The following is a 19,365-nucleotide window of genomic DNA, read 5'->3' as shown; positions in this document are numbered from 1 at the left end:
GGTTATGTAATTCCTCCTTTAGCTCAGAGAAGTTTGATTGACTGAAGTCTTCTTCTCTCAACTCGTCAAAGTCATTCTCTGTCCAGCTTTGTTCTGTTGCTGGCGATGAGCTGCAGTCCTTTGGAGGTGGAGATGTGCTCTGATTTTTTGAATTTCCAGCTTTTCTGCACTGTTTCTTCCCCATCTTTGTGGTTTTATGTGCCTTTGGTCTTTGATGATGGTGATGTACTGATGGGGTATTGGTGTGGGAGTCCTTTCTGATTGTTAGTTTTCCTTCTAACAGTCAGGATCCTCAGCTGTAGGTCTGTTGGAGTTTGCTTGAGGTCCACTCCAGATCCTTTTCCCTGTGTATCAGCAGCAGAGGCTGCAGAAAATAGAATATTGCTGAACAGCGAGTGTTGCTGTCTGATTCTTGCTCTGGAAGCTTCGTCTCAGGGGTGTACCCCACCGTGTGAGGTGTGAGGTGTTGATCTACACCTAGTGGGGGATGTCTCCCAGTTAGGCTACTCAGGGGTCAGGGACCCACTTGAGCAGGCAGTCTGTCCATTCTCAGATGTCAACGTCCATGCTGGAAGATCCACTGCTCTCTTCAAAGCTGTCAGACAGGGGCATTTACCTCTGCCGAGGTTTCAACTGCTTTTTGTTTAGCTATGCTCTGTCCCCAGAGGAGGAGTCTACAGAGGCAGGCTGGCCTCCTTGAGCTGTGGTGGGCTCCACCCAATTCAAGCTTCCCGGGCAGCTTTGTTTACCTACTTAAGCCTCAGCAATGGCGGGCATCCCTCCCCCAGCCTCGCTGCTGCCTTGCAGTTAGATCTCAGACTGCTTTGCTAGCAATGAGGGAGGCTCCATGGGCATTGGACCCTCTGGACCAGGTGTGGGATATAATGTCCTGATGTGTCATTTGCTAAGACACGTGGTAAAGCGCAGTATTAGGGTGGGAGTTACCCGATTTTCCAGGTGTTGTGTGTCTCAATTTCCTTTGGCTAGGAAAAGGAATTCCCTTCCCCCTTGCGCTTCCCAGGTGAGGTGATGCCTCGCCCTGCTTCAGCTCTCGCTGGTCGGGCTGCACCCGCGGACCAGCACCAACTGTCCGACACACCCCAGTGAGACAAACCCGGTACCTCAGTTGAAAATGCAGAAGTCACCCGTCTTCTGTGTTGCTCACGCTGGGAACTGGAGGCTGGAGCTCTTCCTATTCGGCCATCTTGGGTGCGCCCTTAAGCGGTTCTTAATAGCAAGAAGTTTTGATGAAAAGTACCACCTGGGCCCACTGAATTTAATATTCAAAATCCGGGAAACGAGTGCCATAGGCAATGGCTGGGAAATCATGCCACCTATCCCATGGCAAGGAGAGGGTATGCAGTTTGATTCACAGTTCCACAAACTAAAGAAGGAAATGCACTGTTCAGACTAGGTAACTGGTAAAGATAAGGAGTATTAATGTATAAATTTAACCCATAAGATGAATAACTAATGAGGAAGTTATGATATACATGGCATGACCAATGCAGAGTATGGTTATGAGGAAGAAGTGGTCTAGAGTGATTGAAGATAACTGGCATGCTAAAATTGCAGTTGGGAGTTAAAGAAAGGGTGAAGATCTTTTAAGCCCAGCAAATATGGGTAGTTAGCATCAGTGAATAAATAATCTAATATGGTAGATAACAACAACCATGTAGACAAAATTATTTTCCTGGTAATGTAAGGAAGAAAAAGTACTTATTAGAGACCACCTACATTAACAGTAGATTGGATTGTTATAATAATACCAATACAAACTACACTTAACAGGTTCTAAAACATAATAAACAGCTCTTTTTTTGAAGTATAATTATGCCATACATGTCATTCCAAAACCTAGGCTTCCAAGGGGAGTTGCTAATAAGATGACACAGTACTCAAATTTTCAGTCTACACAAGTGTTTCAGAATTGAATTGTGAGTTTGCAGTTTTGCAACTGTCCCATCACCATCCACCAGCCAATTGTAAATTCTGAAGTGCCTTGGACCTATATGTAGAAACAAATGATTCTGTAAAAAAGTATTTAGCACTACTTCAAATTAAAATGCATTTGTAATTAATTTCTATCTATACACACAGTTAAACCAGTTAGCTTATGTTATTAACAATAAGCACAAGTTGTAAGAAATATTGTTTGTATGGGAAGCATTTTGAATAGTCCTGAAAATGAACAAATATTTTCAAATTAGATCTGTTTAATCATGAGAAGTGAAGCCAACACTCCCCTTCTGGTTCCAGATGCAGCATTTCTGAATCTCAGCACTATTGCTATGCCAGAACTATTCCAGTAACAGCCTCTGCTCCCCTAGTTGTGATCACTGAAAATGTCTTCAGATGTTGCAAATGTCCCTTGAGGGAAAAATTCACCCCTGATTGAAAAGCACTTTTCTAAAGAAAGAGAAAGAGAAGCCACATTTTTGGCCCACTCTGTTATAGGTAAGGGACAAAATTCTCTCAGTCTCATGTAAATTCATGGAGTGGCACCTGAGAAATTATATAAATTTGATTCATAATCCTGGCATCAGAGAACTGGGTTGTATGGCATTTTCTCATCATCTCATTTTTATTTCACTAGAAATACACTTTTGCAGGAATCTGTAAAATATGCACACACACAGTAAAGCTGATAGAGCCTCTACTCTCTAGGAGATTAAACTCTCATAAGCACAGTTCCCCTTTCCATTACTTGATTTAAGCACAGAAAAAGTGTTTTGTTATAGTAATTTTAATGTGTTATAATTTCTGCATTTGACTTTCCAGAATAAAATCATACATTCATTACATGTATTTTTGTTCATCATAGTTTCCCAAACCTCTGAACCTCCAATAATGGCACATGGATTAATATTTATTGAGCAAACATTTATGGAGTAACTTTTAAATGTGTAATATATCACTATTTGGGGCACTGGGGATATAAAGATGAATAAGGTACACTTTCTGCATTTTGGGAACTGAAAAATCCAACAAGAAAACCTTTAAGGTATAATTCCTAAACATAAAGTATAAGTAAGAAGGGAATGAATACTGAGAATTGCTTAATTACAACTGGGATAATGGAATTATTTGGAGAAAGAGATATATGAGATGGGACTAGGACAGAATACAGGATCGCAACAAGTGAAGAAAGGTGAGAAGATTTCCAGGTTAAAGGAGAAGCCAAGAGTTGATGAGTGTTTGTAGATTATGGGTAATGCCTGATTAATGGCTAGTGGATGAGGAATATGAGAGACATAAAAGTGTGCATGGTAACAATGACTTTGAATAGAAAAGGACAGTCACTGAAAATTATTGGGCAGGTAACTGAGATAATCATACGAGTTACTCTACACAGATGATCTTTGCTTCATAATTGTGATGGATTTGTAAGAAATGTACCTAGAGTCGTGGGATGTTACTACAATTCTCAGGTGGATATCAACAGTGGTCTAGAAAAAGGGAATAGGCTGGAGAGTCCTCATGAGGATGGAACTGATGGGATTCTAAGCCTGATTCTGTTAATGGATCAATGGAGATGCAACTCCTTAAGATTGAAAACTCAGGAAGAGAAAATAGGTTCACTTTTAGAAACAGTGAATTTGAATGATCATTATATTGTCTGTAAGGTGACTGGTGTTCAGCAGGGGAAAATTCTAAGCCTGGTACTGAGAGGGAGACTTCCCTTGAAATAAAGACCTGGGGATTATCTAAAGAGCTTAAATCCTGGGCAGAGCTGGAATGATCTGGGGAGACATTAAAGATGGAAACCACAAAAGGAGAAGCTTGAAGAATGATGCCATGTAAGGTTTCAGTGGAGAAAGAGAAGTGGAGCTCAGCGACTTGGGGATCTAAGCAGTAGAGTGACAGAGTAAGCGCCAGGAGAAAACTGCAAAACAGGAGTAGAGTTACGGAGTCTCAGAAAAAAAAAAAAAACTCTTTGGGCCGGGCGCGGTGGCTCACGCCTGTAATCCCAGCACTTTGGGAGGCCCAGGCGGGTGGATCACGAGGTCAGGAGATCAAGACCATCCTGGCTAATAAGGTGAAACCCTTTCTCTACTAAAAATACAAAAAAATTAGCTGGGTGTGGTGGCACACACCTTGTAGGAACCGGAAGGCGTAGGTTGTAGGCTCTACAGCCTGGACAACAGAGCAAGACTCCGTCTAAAAAAAGAAAAAAAGAAAATTCTTTGGGGCTGAAAAGTAATTACTGGATTTAAAATGAGAAGATCACGCATAACTACCGGGAGAGAGGTTTCTACGTACATTGAGCCATTTTATAAAGAGGTCTTTTATCTTTCTTCCACGTTGCCCTTATACCTCAGTTCTGATAGTTTCCCTTGGAGTTCAGAAGAAAGAAAAAAAGATTTTCTTGTCTAAATCCTGAACTCCCTTATGCATTCAATCATATCCCCTCACCCAAAAATCATACTTACTCAAGTATTTCCTCCCTCTCGAACACCTTCAATATATTTACCCCAGTATTTTTTTCTCTTTTTTCTTCATATTTGTACAGGGTGGTCCTATCATCACTCTTTGAACCCCAAGTTTTAAAGCTACTTATTTCTTGGTTTTCTTTGGCAAATATTTTGTAAAGCCATCTACTCAATACTTTTTTGCTGTTAGCCCTTGGTCCCAAAATTATTATTTAAAAAAATATACAATGACTTTGTTGAGACTAGAGTCTGTATATTCAGCTGCATCCACTCAATTGCCAAATCATTTTACTGTCTTAATTTACACAATTATTTTACAAACATTTGACAATACCACACACATATTTTCTTAAATTGCCCCATGTGATTTTTATGATACCATACCCACATTTTTAAATAGCATAAAGATCTTAGGTGCTATTTCATGATAAACAGTCATAGGTAAATGAGTTAGAGAAAACTCTGTTACTTAAAAGAAAAAAAAAGTAACACAGTTCTTTATTGCCACAATCTAAGAGCCTTCAATATGCTAACTCTACTGAGGATTTCTTTTTTCTTTCTTTCTTTCTTTTTTTATTGAGGATTTCTAAGAGGAAGATCATTTGGTCACAAAAACTCCCCCCTTCACCCTTGTATTCATATAACAATGAATCTCTCCATTAATTTCCACTCACTTACTTTACAAAAAAAAACATGTCTTGTAATACTTCCATTTTCCCTGCCTTCTAAGGATTGCTGTCTTCTGATATTTGAAAAAGAAAAAGAGATCAATATTTCCTAAGCAACGATAAACACTGGTAAAAGCATCAAAAAATTGGAATTATTATCCACTTCATAGATAAGAATATTGAGAGGTTAAGTGGTTCAACCAAGTACACTCAAGTTGTGAGTGGAACAACTATGATTTGAGTCACGTCCCTCGCACTTCCAAGTGAAGGAGCATCCTTGTCATCACATTGGTTTGCCTCTAGGTCTTAGGCCTGTACCTGCCCTCTGTGCTTTCAAACTGGTATCAACTTCAACCTTTATACAAATGATTCATATATATATATATATATAATGTTTCTAGAAATAATTATTCTTGCATATTTCAGTCCTCTCTCACTGTATATGTGTGCTCTGCATGTGTGCATTTTTATGTCAGTTATTGATGTCATCATTTTAATGTCAACATTATCCTATTCTCATTGGCCTAAAACCACACTGAGTCCGAAATTTCAACTCATCACTATCCTGTGCTCTGTACATAAAGTTAGCTGTTAAGTCCCGTTGTTTTATTTCCTAAAATGCCTTTTATGTATACTCCTTCTAATCCATTCCTAAAGTCATTCTTCTGGTATAGGCTTTCAAAACCCTTCCTGGCATAATTACAAAGTCTTCAAAAAACCCCAGCTTTCCCATTTTCAGTTCCTACTTCTCATATCCTGCTATATACTTTATGAGCTTTCTAAGTTTAATAGACTCTAGTAGGTTTTAAATTCTCATTCCCCATACACCTCAGCTAAAAGAGTGATTTGTTTTTTATTTTGTTTTTCTCACAATGTAAATTTTTCATAACATGGTTGGCATAAAGAGGCATTGTTCACAACTTTTGTATTTGTTTGCATTCCGAGTAGTGGTGAGGCTGAGTTTTGACTCTCCTCTGTTAGTTTTTAGAGCCTCTAGAGCAAGGGCGGTCTCCTTGTTCTTTCATTGGTACCTGGAAAGAGTGTTAGTGCTTCTGTTCTCTTTAGAAATGAAAACAAAAAATGTACAAACATTACATGTTTCTGATGCAATCCTGAGATGGCACCTGAGATAAACAGACACGAATACCCTGACCTTAGTAATCCAAGTGTTAAGGGAACCCAGGGAATTCACGTATATTTGAAGAGATAGAATTTTAGTCATGAACAAGAGACATATAATCCTATTACATTTACACAGTTTGCAGTAGACTTTGAAATTCACATTAGCATTCCTGAAGGGAAGATAGTTCTGTGACTGAGAACCATGTAGCTAGAAGAGAAATTTCTTACTACCAGTCTTACAAATGACTGCATTCACTAATTTAAAAAAAAAAAAAATTACCCCCCACCCACCCATCTTCACATCCAACAACCATTTTATCAATGAAATATCTGCTGGGATGTGGGTGGGTGAAGGTGGAAGAAGGGGCTACTCTGTTCTTTGTATTATTACGTTAAAAATGGGAGGCTGGCCCAAGACAGCATCTCTGAATCTGCAGTTACTTCATCCTGTGTTACTAAAGCATCATCGCCTTAGGTTGGTCATCTCCTTTAATATTTATTTTTAATTTATCATCAGTTTTAAAAAGTGTGCACATTCTACCTGCAGCAACCATAAACGTCACAAATATAATCCTACCCTAAAACATGCAAAGAAAATGAAAAATACCTCACAGAATCATTATTCACTTAGATTAAAATGCAATCTTTGCTGTGAATCCAACACTTTACTCTCAAAACCAATGCCTCTGGTGTTATAAAACACATCCTTTTGTTATAATCTGAAGATATTTTAATTTAGAAAGTTGCCCTACACTGTCTGATTTCTACATTTTAACCTGATCTTCCTCTCTTTTTACCACCTAAAAATCATAATATTTAGGAGAGATTTTTTAGGTTCCTTAAAATATTTATAACCTGTCATTTCGTATCACGTGGTAATTAATTAGATACATCAATAAAGAATATTATGTCCTCCAATATTTTACTCTGGTGTTCATGGCAGAGTTCTCCCCAAGAAGAATCCTTAATACAAGAATATTGGGGTATGATCATTTTTTTCTATGCTATGAACACAGTTATTAAAAACTATCTCACAAAAGTTATTAAAAATAGTGTGGTTAGATAAGTATTTGCTTGTTGCCTATATCGGCAACTTTGATATGTTGATTTGGACAGAGTTCAAGTCCTCTCTTCTTCAAGTCCACGAGAAAACACTGCCAAATGGCTTTGCCCTCTTAGAATACAGTTACATTTGTGGAAGGGGCACCTGGGCTAGGTTACTGTTGCTCCGTATCCCCTACTGGAAATGCCCACAGCTCGTGGATAAGGTAGCTCATTTTTGTCCAAGCCTTGAAGTAAATGGAATAAACTACATTCTTTCCCAGAAAACCTTTCTCCTCCTCCTCCTCCCATAATAAAAATAAAAATGGCTGTGACTATCTCTATTTTCTTGCTATTGTTCAGTCATAGTTCAAACCTATATATGTGCTTTGCTTTCTGAATGAACTGAAATGAGTTTTTCCTTGTGATGTAGGTAGATGACTATGGCAGAAAATAAAACTGCAGCTCGAAGGTTAAGTGACTATGATTCTTCCATTTGGAGAATGAAAGTCCAATGTTCCAGAGGTATCCTTTCTCTCCTAAAATACAAGGATACCTGGCATCAGAAAGAAGAACACAACAAGCTGATTGGCTGTCTTGACATTTGGTAGATTATAATGACATCTTTATTTTAGAGTGTGTGTTTTGCTATATTTCTATGTATTTTCCAGACAAAAGTTGGATGATGCGCTGATGGTGGGTAATATCTTTAACCTTCTCTCCATGAAGATACCATAGCTGAGGAAAACACTTTTAATCAGAAAATAAGACTACTCAGATACACAACACAAATAGTTTTCTCTGAATCCAACTCATGCAATCAACTTACTTGCCTTTGTTTTATATAAATATATACTTTATGTTATACATAATGTTGGAAAATCATACAAATTAACCTTTTTTTTTTTTTTTTTTTTTTTTGAGATCTTAGCTCATTGCAACTTCTGCCTCCCAGGTTCTAGAGATTCTTCTGCCTTAGCCTTCCGAGTAGTTGGGATTACAGGCACCGACCACCACGCCCAGCTAATTTCTGTATTTTTGGTATAGATGGGGTTTCACCGTGTTGGTCAGACTGGTCTCGAACTCCTGACTTCAGGCAATCCACCTGCCTCAGCCTCTCAGAGTGCTGGGATTACAGGCATGAGCCACTGTGCCTGGCCATAAATCAATTCTTAATGATTCAATCACATATTGCAAGCCTTAGTGAAAGAGTAGATTATGAAATGTTATGTTAAATAAAGTATACCAGGCAAAAATGGTAAATACACACAAATATATGTTTCTTATGGATTTTCATTGTTAAATACCAGGTATTATTGCTGTATAATTAAGACTTTAGATCTCCATTATTTAACTTCTTCTGATTTCTAATTCCATTCACAACAAACAAACAAGCAAGCAAAAACTAAAGGTAATCCACAACTAATTTTGAAAGTGAATTATTTTGCTCATTTTTTTTCCCAGAAAAACATCTTTACTTTAAAGTGGTTCCTTGAATGCAAAGAAAAGCATACAGAATCTCCATCAAAACTATTGTGTAAGAAAACTGTGACAAAAACTAATTAAAGAAGAACAAAAAGATTTGACAGAGTTTAGAGATCTGCCTCTTTTGGTCCACCTAAACACTGTTCAGTGAAAATAAACCAAAAAAGACTATAGATAGTTCAAAAGAGTCAACGATATCATAGACAAGATGATTTCGATCTCCAGTACCTACTCTGTATCCATTACAGTGCCATAATGTCAAGTCTGTCGCTGACAGAGTATACTCACGGGCTGATAAATGACCAGAAAGTTCTGTACAAAAGAAAAATACTGGAAAGTCCATTAAGTCAGCTTTAAAATAGTTACTGTCGATAGCAAAACAAAAAATCAGTCCCTAGCGAAATACACTCCACTTATAGAAATGACAGCATCTTGACTTTTCTCTCTCTCTTTTTTTAGTACTAAAGTTTTAGCATTTTAAGAGCAGTTTCTACAAAGCGTATTATTATGTTTAAATTTCTTCCTCTTATACTTTTATTTGCCATAAAATATAAGTCACTGTTAAAAAAATTATTCTGATAAAGCACAAGACTCTGGGCAGAAAGAATACTTGGGTCACCTTGAAGTATGAGACAACTAGGACAATGAAACTCAAAATGCCCATCTTCCTGGAGATGGTGTAGACGTTTAGCTGCAGTTATAACTCTATGTGCTGTTCTACCTTCTTGTTTTTCTTATTTTTTAACTGAAAAATTATTATACGAATGAAATCTTAACATGAACCAATTAAACAGGTCATCAACCAACGCACAATGAAATAAAACAAGTGGTACTTCTGATTCTGACAGTCTAATGGCACACAAATCCTGAAATATCCTTTCAAATGAAAAAGACTAAAGCATACAATAATATATATATTTTCTGAATGTATTGCTGGGCTGGTCTGAAAGTAAGGAATCCATAACACCCAAAACAAAGTGAAAGTTTGAGACCCTGCAAGGTAAACAAGAAAGACAAATTTCATCCCAAGGGTTTCTATTAAATCTTGAAGATCCCAGTTTTTACTTTTATGGATTCATAATGCACAGAAGGAAAAAAAATATAAGGTTGGCTATGGAGAATCTTATAAAATTCCCACACTAGAAGCAATGGCAACCAACACTCACCCTTAGTGTTTAGGGATGAACTAGATAGAAATAAACTTGCTAGGCACAAGGTTTTGGCAAGACAACTTGCAATTCTAAAGCATAGCATTGGATAGCAAGAGAGGAGAATCCTTCATGAGAATGTATAACCTCAAGCTGGCCTTCCCATGACTTTATGGTCTGAGTTCAAACTCCCTCTGGGATACAAAGAACTCAAAGACAAAATAAACTTTTCCAAATTGATAAAGGCTTTAAATCCTTAATTACATCTACAAAGATCCTTTTGGCAAATAAAGTCATATGTGCAGGTTATGATGATTAGCATGGGGACATGTATTTTTAGGAACCACAATCCATCCTATTAATATGCGTGAAGAAACAAGACCGTATCTGTTTAAACCAGCAAAAAATACTGACGGCAGAAGCTTCTTCATACAGTATAAAACAGGCAGGTCCCTCCTCCTCCCTTCCCCTACCTAAATTTCCTTCCTGGACCTAGCTTTTTCAGCATTTTACAATGCATTTACTTAAATAATCCCTTAGAACATTGAATAGATCACTTCATTGCATCATTATTATTGTTTGAGCCAGGGTCTTATTCTGTCACCCAGGCTGAAATGCAGTGGCATGATCACAGCTCACTGTAGCCTCAGCTGCCCAGGTTCGAACGATCCTCCCACCTCAGCCTTCTGAGTAGCTGGGACTACAGGCATACATTACCATGTCTGGCTCATTTTTTAAAAATTTCTATTTTCATAGACACAGGGTCTTGCCATATTATCTAGGCTGGTCTTGAACTCTTGAGCTCACAGAATCCTCTCACCTCAGACTTCCAAAGTGCTGAGATTACAGGCGTGAACCATCACACCTGGCCAGATTATGTTAAAAAATAAATTTTTACCAAAGTAGTACATATTCATAGCATTGAAACTTGAATAATGATAAAACAAATAATTACCCGACTCCACACTTTGAGTCAATTATTTTTTACTGTTCTACAGTTTCTTCTAATGGGTACTTAATGTTTCTAAAAATATATCCATATACCTCCATTAGCCAATTCCTTAATGATAGGTGTTTTCTACGGTTGTCTTTTTGGGGACAACACCCCCCAATTCCCTTCACTAAACTCTCAATACTGTTGAATCACATTCTTTGCGTAAATCCATAATTTAATGTTTTTGCTTTCATGACAATATAGTCTTTATAGGTAAGCTGAAAAAGTATATTGTAACTATGCCTTCTATCTACAACATTTTGTATTTCCTGAAATTCTTCCACTTTTATTTGCAGACATTTCTATGAATCTGGATAAGTGCTTTTATACCTATGAAATGCTTCTCAGTGCAATTGTCCAGGTCAAACCTGACAAATCCTCTATTCTTTCTATTGTTTATGTTAAGACACCCCTCCTGACACTTTCTAGGTCTCCTGCTCTCACCACATGAGCCTAGTGAACAACTCGAGGCCTGTGAACAGCAGTGGTCCATGAATTTCCCTTCTCTTTCTTCCTCGGAATGCCAATGTCCTCTCTTCTGGGGAGGATATCCGGTGTGCATCCTGATTTATTCATCTTTGATGAGGCATATACCCTATTTACTTCTCGACACAGGATGCTTTGAAGGTAAGTTTTTGGAGATTTTGTTTTCTGCAAACATTTTCATGTTATCCTAATAACTGAATGATAATTTAATATGGACTTCTTGGTTGAAAATATTCTCATTCCACATTTAGAAGCTATTGCTCTATTTCCTTCCACTTTCCAATGTTGATGTGAAAAGTCCTATAATCTTATTCAAGAACTCTGGGTGAGAGATCATGCTGTTTACTCTGGAAGCCTTTAGGGTAATGACTTTACCCCATGTGGTCTGAAATATCACAATGACAAGCCTTGATATGGGTCTTATTTAATCATTTCGGCTCCTTAATGAGTATTTTTTCTAGTATTATTTCTTTGGTACTTTTCTCCCCTTTATATTCTCATTTCTCTATCTTCAACTCTTAGCAGTTTAATGTTCAGAGGAAATCAGTCTCATAATTCCTTATTCAGACATTCCTTTGATCCACCTGATTTCAGTCTAGCCCTGCACCTCCACCCACCTCTGCTTATTGTGCAGAGTCTAAGACCTCACTGTTTCCCAGAGAATACATCTCCATGCTCCCACAAGAAAAAGAAAAGGTAGAAATCCGACTCAGTAGAGTGAAAGGTGAGGAACTTAAACAAGGAAGAACTTTGCTGCTCTTTGTTCAGACTTTCAGAGCTCCAGTTTTTATCCTCAGCTCCCAATACACACACACACACACACTTGCACACTTCCTTCTGCAGAATGTGGTTTCTTCCTGGAATTGTCCAGGATATATCATTTTATTTCCCTCCAGCTCCCACACTTTCACCCTTGCCAGCACTTTGTTGTAATCTTGTTCTGCAAAGTACTTTACCATATCTCCATTTACTTTCCAAATTTATATATTATGATGTAGGTTACTGATGGCTCCTAATTTACCTGAAAGTAAGCTTACTGTATTCCTTGTTCTTTGGAGTGATTTTTAAAGGAGATTGATCTCACTGGAGATGTATTTAGTCTTATTGTTTTGTATTTTCCTTTATGGTTCTTAATTTAAAGAAAAGATGGAGGTAGAAATGTCTTTCCTCCATAATCCTAAAATTGAAGACCCATCCTACTATGCTAAAAGTACAACTTGCCCATCAACTAAACACCAGGATTGTTCTAATGTTGGTATCAAATTTAGAGAAAGTTCATTGCCTAATCTAAAGGACTATCAGGCATCCAGCTAGAAATGTTCATTTAAATTGAAATCCAAAGAGATTTCATATTCTAGAAAACATGAAATATCTTGCTTTTTATGTGATAATTCTACATCATTTACAAACACTATCCTTGCAGAATTTATTAAATGATTTTATTTAGTATTGTAGTATCATAGAGTAACAAATTCAAGGTGCTATTTAAACTGTACACTACATAAAGTTGCCACTTTTTAATAGGGCTCCATCCATGGAGTAGATATTGGTGATTTGGATATTCTGTAACAATTTCTCAGCAGAAAGTAGGCAAAAATCTTAAAATAACAGTATCATATTATTACAATAATTTAGTGATATATAAAAGTAAAATGTCTTAAGAAAGTGATTCATTCTTATAATTTACACAAAGTCACTGTAGATCCCCACAGAAGTCTTAAATCAAACTACCTGACCAATCAATTTCCTCTACAAATTTTTTGACAGGGGTATTATTTCCAAAGGATGACCTATGTAACAAAACGAGAAACTTAATTCTAAATATGCCTTGTAAAAGAACATTAATTATGAAACCAGTATACTTTGATTGATTCTATAAGGTCTAATTTTGCCACATATATCCCTTTAGTGACAAAGTGGTCAGATTTGGAGAAAAATGCGCTTCATATCAAGCTTCATATAATTGGCACCTAGATTATGAATGAAATAGAAAAGTGAGCAGTCTGATGATTCTCTGAGAACTTTTCAGAGATTTCCCACACCTTCTAGACATTGATGATAAAAGGCAGTTCTACTCAGGTCCAGAAGCTTATTCATATGTCTTCCAGAAATTTTGATACTTCCTTTGTATGCATTTGACATATAATATATGAATATGTACATGACAATTATATTTAAGCAATATCCTATGATCATTAAGATTAGTCAATTCATTCAGTTATTCTTTTATTCATCAACAAATATTCAATTAGCACCAAAAAATCTAAAGTATACAGACAGTTGAATTTAATCTTGATATAACCTTCATTCACAGATACCAGGTAATATCTAATACATATTTGGAATATGAGCATTGGTGTATGCTATGACTGAGAACAGAATTTGCTTATATTTCTTTAGTCCTTAGGTACACTAACTGGTTATAGTTAATCTAATATAAAATGTTAATTATGCCAAATTCTATTTATATTCAACATCAATAAATATAAATAATTCAAGCCAATAATATCACAATTCATTCAAGTATACAAATAAGCAACACATATGAGTTACATAATATTAACTTATGTATTAATAAAAAACTATGTAAAAATCATCTTACCTCTTGTTTGTAACCCCTTTCCACAGGCTTCACTGCTGCCCATTATTCCCTGCCGGACAGACTCTGGTACTAAGATGCAAGGGCTCCATTTCTGTGGCTTCCACCTGTGATTACCAAAAACAATGGACTAGAAACTTCACTGTGATCAACATGCAGAAGAAATACTTAGATATGTTTAAAGTTTAAAAAAACATAAAGACAGCAATTCAATAAAACTGGATGTGAAACCAATGTTATAAAACCAAGCCTTGGCAAGCACTAGAATGACAATAGTCCATTCTACCCCAGATTCATGACTTAGGCACTAATTCAATGTTTTTGAATTGGTCCTGTGGCTAATGAGAAAAAACTGAATTTGGATATTTTGCACATAAACTTTGGTTAATATAGAAAAGTGGCAATAATAAACATTAGAGGCACAGATAAGTCTAGAGGGTCTAGTTCTTTACGCACTTAAAATTGTTTTAAAAAAAATACAAGAAAAAAAAGACAGAGAAAATTCCTATGTCCCATTGGTGCGTTAGAGAATCAAGGTTTGAACATCTGTAAGCTTGAGGTACAAACTTCACATTAATCTTCTGCTTCAAAATTTTTATAAGCTTGAGGTACAAACCTTCACACGTAATCCGCTGCTTCCATTTATAAGGTGTTTCCAAGGTCTTCTGAAGTAAATCAAACATCTCAATAGGTTATAGAGTAAAAGAACGGGCACCATGGACCTATCTTATCCAATAGTTCATCTTAGGAAAGAAGAATGGACCTGCCGTTGATAAAATACCATGATTTCTAGTCCTCAGAGGATACAATCTTAAAGGCAGTCTTCTCACTTTCTACTGGCTTTTCTTTCTCAGGTCAACAAAACTCTCTTTTTATGACTCACAGGGCAGATGATGACTTGTGTCCTTAAATCTGTCTCTTCACAATATTCCAAAAAATCCAAACCCTAAGTATAACTACAGATCCTGCTCTTTCACTTAGTACATTTTAACCCTTTTCATATGAGCCAATACCTCTGATAAAAGAACTACTTTAAAAAACGAAAGAGAAACATGAAGCAAAACATCATTGACCTCATTCAAGTAGCCTTCATAATGGGAATAGCTGAAGAGTTGGGGAAAAAAAATCAGGAAACAGCTAAACAGGAAACCTGTTACATTTAAAGAAATCATCTATTAATTTTAGATTGTTATAAATTTACTTTATACATGAACAGACACATTCCACAAGAAGCCAAAAGGTAAGGAATTTTAGTCCAACTTTTGAACTAAAATATGTCGTTCATTCATTAAATTTCCTTAAATTGAGTTTACATAGGCTTTCTTGACCAAAGTGAGACCGAGGAGTTCAATGTCCTTTACCTTGGTGAATAGACTGAAATGGAGGAAAGAAATTTTTGGAATTCCTTTATTAAACTTTCAATTTTAGGATAATAAACCCAGGCTCAGAGAGGTTAGATGATTTGTCCCAGGCTGCACAAGTCAGGACAGGCCAGTTGCCAGTCCTGTCTCTGGATATTCAGCCACATCCTCTTGGCAACATCTTATTGCCAATTCTACATAGGGATAAAGGTGCCCATGCTGTCTTATCTACTGAATGTATTGAGAGAAGTTCAAATACACATGATAGATTAAATAGGCATTTTGATTCTGTTTTAATTTGGTAAACATGTGAATATATCACCTTAATGGAGTCAGAAAGAAGAATCAGAAGAGAATGATAAAATTCTATCTTAACTCGCTTCCTAAGACAACTTCCTCCCTAACATACCAATAAAGGGGAAGGCAAAATCTAAATTGGAACTACATTGCTCAAAATTCAAGGATGTTTTATGAAGGAGCAGAGATTCATGCTAATAACTTGGATACATTTTGAACTACGCATCAGGAAAAATGGCGCAATGATCCAATTCATACACAGTAGAACTGATTTTTGGGGAACAAGGCAGGAGGTCATTGATAGCAACTAGCTCAAACACAAGTAGCTAAATTGAAATGCAATGGGAGAGTAAAATGAGTGGACAAAGAAATGGAAGATCCCACTAATAGTTTTTTGATTTTGTCTGATTATAACAACCCTGGGTTCATAAAAACGTCTAATAATATTTGATTTGGCTATTTTTTTTTCATTTGGATACTTTCCTTGAGAGCTCTTGCTGGGCTCAGAAGTTTCAATATTTAGACATTGTACAAAAGGATGAATATTGACAGTGTTTCTACAATGGCCCTGTGGTTAATGAGAAAAAAATGGGAGTCTGGGCATGTTCCCAGTGTTTATTTACATCCTCCCAAAACTGGTCATCGGATAAAAACAATGAAAGTACAGGATGATAAAATCAATAGTAATTTAGACTTCTTCAACAATATCTTTCTTCTTTAAAAAAAAGGAAATAACTTGTATTCTCTCAAATCATTAGCCCTTGAATTTCACAGCTTTAAGTTTAGCTTCTCAAATAATTAGGAGAAACATGGGACATTTTTGCTGAAGGCATTTTTAAGTGTGCTGATAAAACCCATATTATTTTTAAGACCATGGATTATTTTCACAAATCAGTAAAACCCCACAGAGATTGAATTTAATCCCAATACACTTTAAAGTAGCATTTCAATCAGATTTAAAACTGTCAGGTGTTAAAAGGCGGGAAGTCTGTGAGTAAGCAAAGAAACCTCAAGTATTATTTTTATAAATAGTAATCACTAATTCGCCAAGAGGGAATATACAGGGAACATACATAGTTTAAAAGTTATTCATCTTCTTTTTGTAATATAAAATTTTATCCATAAGTTAAACTTTTTTTTTTTCTAATTGAATGGTTTCTGAAATTGTGTATCACAAAAATTGAGAACCAAAAACATTTTTAATTAAAATAAACAAGGGAGTACAAATTTGCTCTTAATTCTTGACTAAAGATGTTAGGATGAGAATAATAGAATGAAGGTAAGTTGCCTCCTGTGCGCGCGCGCGCCTGTGTGTGTGTGTGTGGTGTGTGTATTCCTTCTCCCAGCCCCCAGATAACAACCGTAACAACCTCATCCTGAATCTCTTTCGAACATGATCCTGAAAATGGATTGCTTGGTGGCATAAGTCAAGCAGCTCACTTACGGTCAAACGTGCTTCCTTTCCCCCCTGTTAATTAGACTTTCATATTCTCTACTCCTCCCAAATATGTTCCAGATAAGAGGGTAAGAATATTAAAGTATTTGAAGATATGTAAATCCCAGATCCCCTCTTCTTATTTTTCACCAAACGACCATATATTATATGAAAGAAAATAGGTTATAATTTGTAGTAGGTCTAATGATAATTTTAAAAGATAACTACTTACCGATATATAGGACACAAGGGGACATCTTCACACTCTCTCTCCTCATATAAGGTATCTGGGCATTCCTGGCCTCCATTGGCTGCTTCTTGGATGATGATTCTGTATCGAGACTGTTTTATTGTGGCATTTCCTGAAGTAAAGGAAAAAGAAAATTAAATAGTGCCGTTTTATGTTGATGCAGATCAAAATCCAGGTAGCAACTGAGAGACAGATAAAGTAAGCACATGTGGAAAGTCAACCTGGGAATGAAAATAACAAGCAGAGACCAGGAGTTAACACTCCATCTTACTTTTATGAAATAAACACACAATACTTAACAACGGTGATTTCAAATATAATTATTTCTCACTATCTTAATATGTTTAATTAGAATCTACCTTACCGATGGCATAAAAGTTTTTTGACATGATCAGAGGGGCCCCAGAAGCCCTCTTTGATCTCCAAACAACAGCTGAAATTGCTGGTGTTTCATTATCAGCAACTCAGTCCCTTGAGTAAGGGATTTCTCCATCCAGGCCACTTTTTATAGTGCAAACAAAACACACCTATAATAATTAACATATTAGTAACCAATTTATGGATATTAGTTTATTAGATTTCTTATTCTTTATAACCTCATAACCTTATAACCATATGTATATAATTGGAATTTAGGGAAGAGGCACTAAAATTGGGAAAGAACCAAATATTGTTTACTTCAGGGTTTTGCTGAAAGTAGAAGTATTAATAGGAATATCAACAGAAAAAAAAAACAACTGATGTTCACTTTAATGTGTTGAGGCACTCATTTCACAATCTTTAGATGCCTTCTGAATCAACATCAACAAAAATCAATTATCATTAAAGTGCTTAGCAACTGTTTCAATTACTATGTGGAAGACAGACTATTGGCACTATAAATACAGACACAAATCTCTGACCTACAGAACTTACAATTAAGCAAGAAGAAAAGGGGCAGACATATACACAACTAGTTAGAAGACATTGCAGTGTGAGCAGTGTCAGAGAGTGACACAGGGTTAGATGGGTATAGAAGAAACAGAAATCATTTTAGAATTTGGCAACCAAAGAGGGCTCATGAAGGAGATAGATTTTTATCTGCTTTGAGGGCCTTGATGGTTACATAGAAAAAAATCATATATATATATATATATATATATATATATATGAATGAAATCATATATATGCATATATATATAAATGAAACCATTCAGGCCAGGGAAACACTTTGAAGAAAGGCACTGAGATGTAAGAATGCAAGACATTTATTTACAAAGACAGACATGTAATTAACTACACTCAGAAGGAAGGTATGTGAGTATGGCTCTGGGTGTGAGCACATGGGGAAGGTGGGAGAGAGGGAGGAGCACAGTGAGGGTTTTAAAGAATGGATAGAAAAGACAGTGTAGGCAAAGATGGAATCAACTGGTAGGTTTGGTACAAATAATGGACCTACCCATATCAAGATGTTAACTTACAGAAAGCCAGCACAATGAAATAAGAATTTATTAAAATTATATGTGCATTTTTAAAAAATCATGAATACTAGAAGACTCACAGTGAGAAGCAACTCACCCACTATGAAAGCTTCCTTACTCTCTGTCTTCCTTTTCAGAAGGAACACTTTCAACTGCTTCTGTATTTAATTTTTCCATGGTTACCTCCAAATCTATAAATACTATGCTTATGTCATTACTTCTTGATTTATGAACTTCAGACATTACGTATTGACTTTCTGCAGTAATTGACAATTTACTTTGTACCATCTTTCAATCTTTGATAATGATGTTGCTATTTTTATACCTCTACTGGTTACTTAATAACCCATATTTTTTTAAGTCCTACCCCTCACTCCTGTCCTCCATCAGACCAGTCACCACAGCTTGGCATAGTCCTCTTGGGTAGAGGAGCTTTCTCCCTGCCACCACCCACCTTCCTGCTACATTAGGTCATGGCTCCCAATGTCGTGTCATCAATTTCTCTACTTTTTGGTCTTACCCATTAATGTTCTGTCATCCATAAAGATCTCCCCTCCACTAATGGTCCTCTCCTTTTGTTTTTGAG

General features: G+C 36.4%; 1 protein-coding gene across 1 annotated transcript in view; it reads right to left on the bottom strand.

Moving 5' to 3' along the window:
• The window catches only part of THSD7B (thrombospondin type 1 domain containing 7B), a 909,295-nt gene that overhangs the window by 389,198 nt on the left and 500,732 nt on the right, over positions 1-19,365 (bottom strand). The window contains exons 11-12 of the mRNA XM_007964862.3: positions 17,302-17,431; positions 13,980-14,083 (exon numbers count right to left, since the gene is read on the bottom strand). Coding sequence (XP_007963053.3) covers positions 13,980-14,083; positions 17,302-17,431 — 234 coding nt within the window. The remainder of the gene's footprint in view (positions 1-13,979; positions 14,084-17,301; positions 17,432-19,365) is intronic.

Source organism: Chlorocebus sabaeus, chromosome 10 (assembly GCF_047675955.1).
Source record: "Chlorocebus sabaeus isolate Y175 chromosome 10, mChlSab1.0.hap1, whole genome shotgun sequence".
Classification (NCBI taxonomy): domain Eukaryota; kingdom Metazoa; phylum Chordata; class Mammalia; order Primates; family Cercopithecidae; genus Chlorocebus; species Chlorocebus sabaeus.
This window is presented reverse-complemented; position numbering and strand designations above follow the sequence as displayed.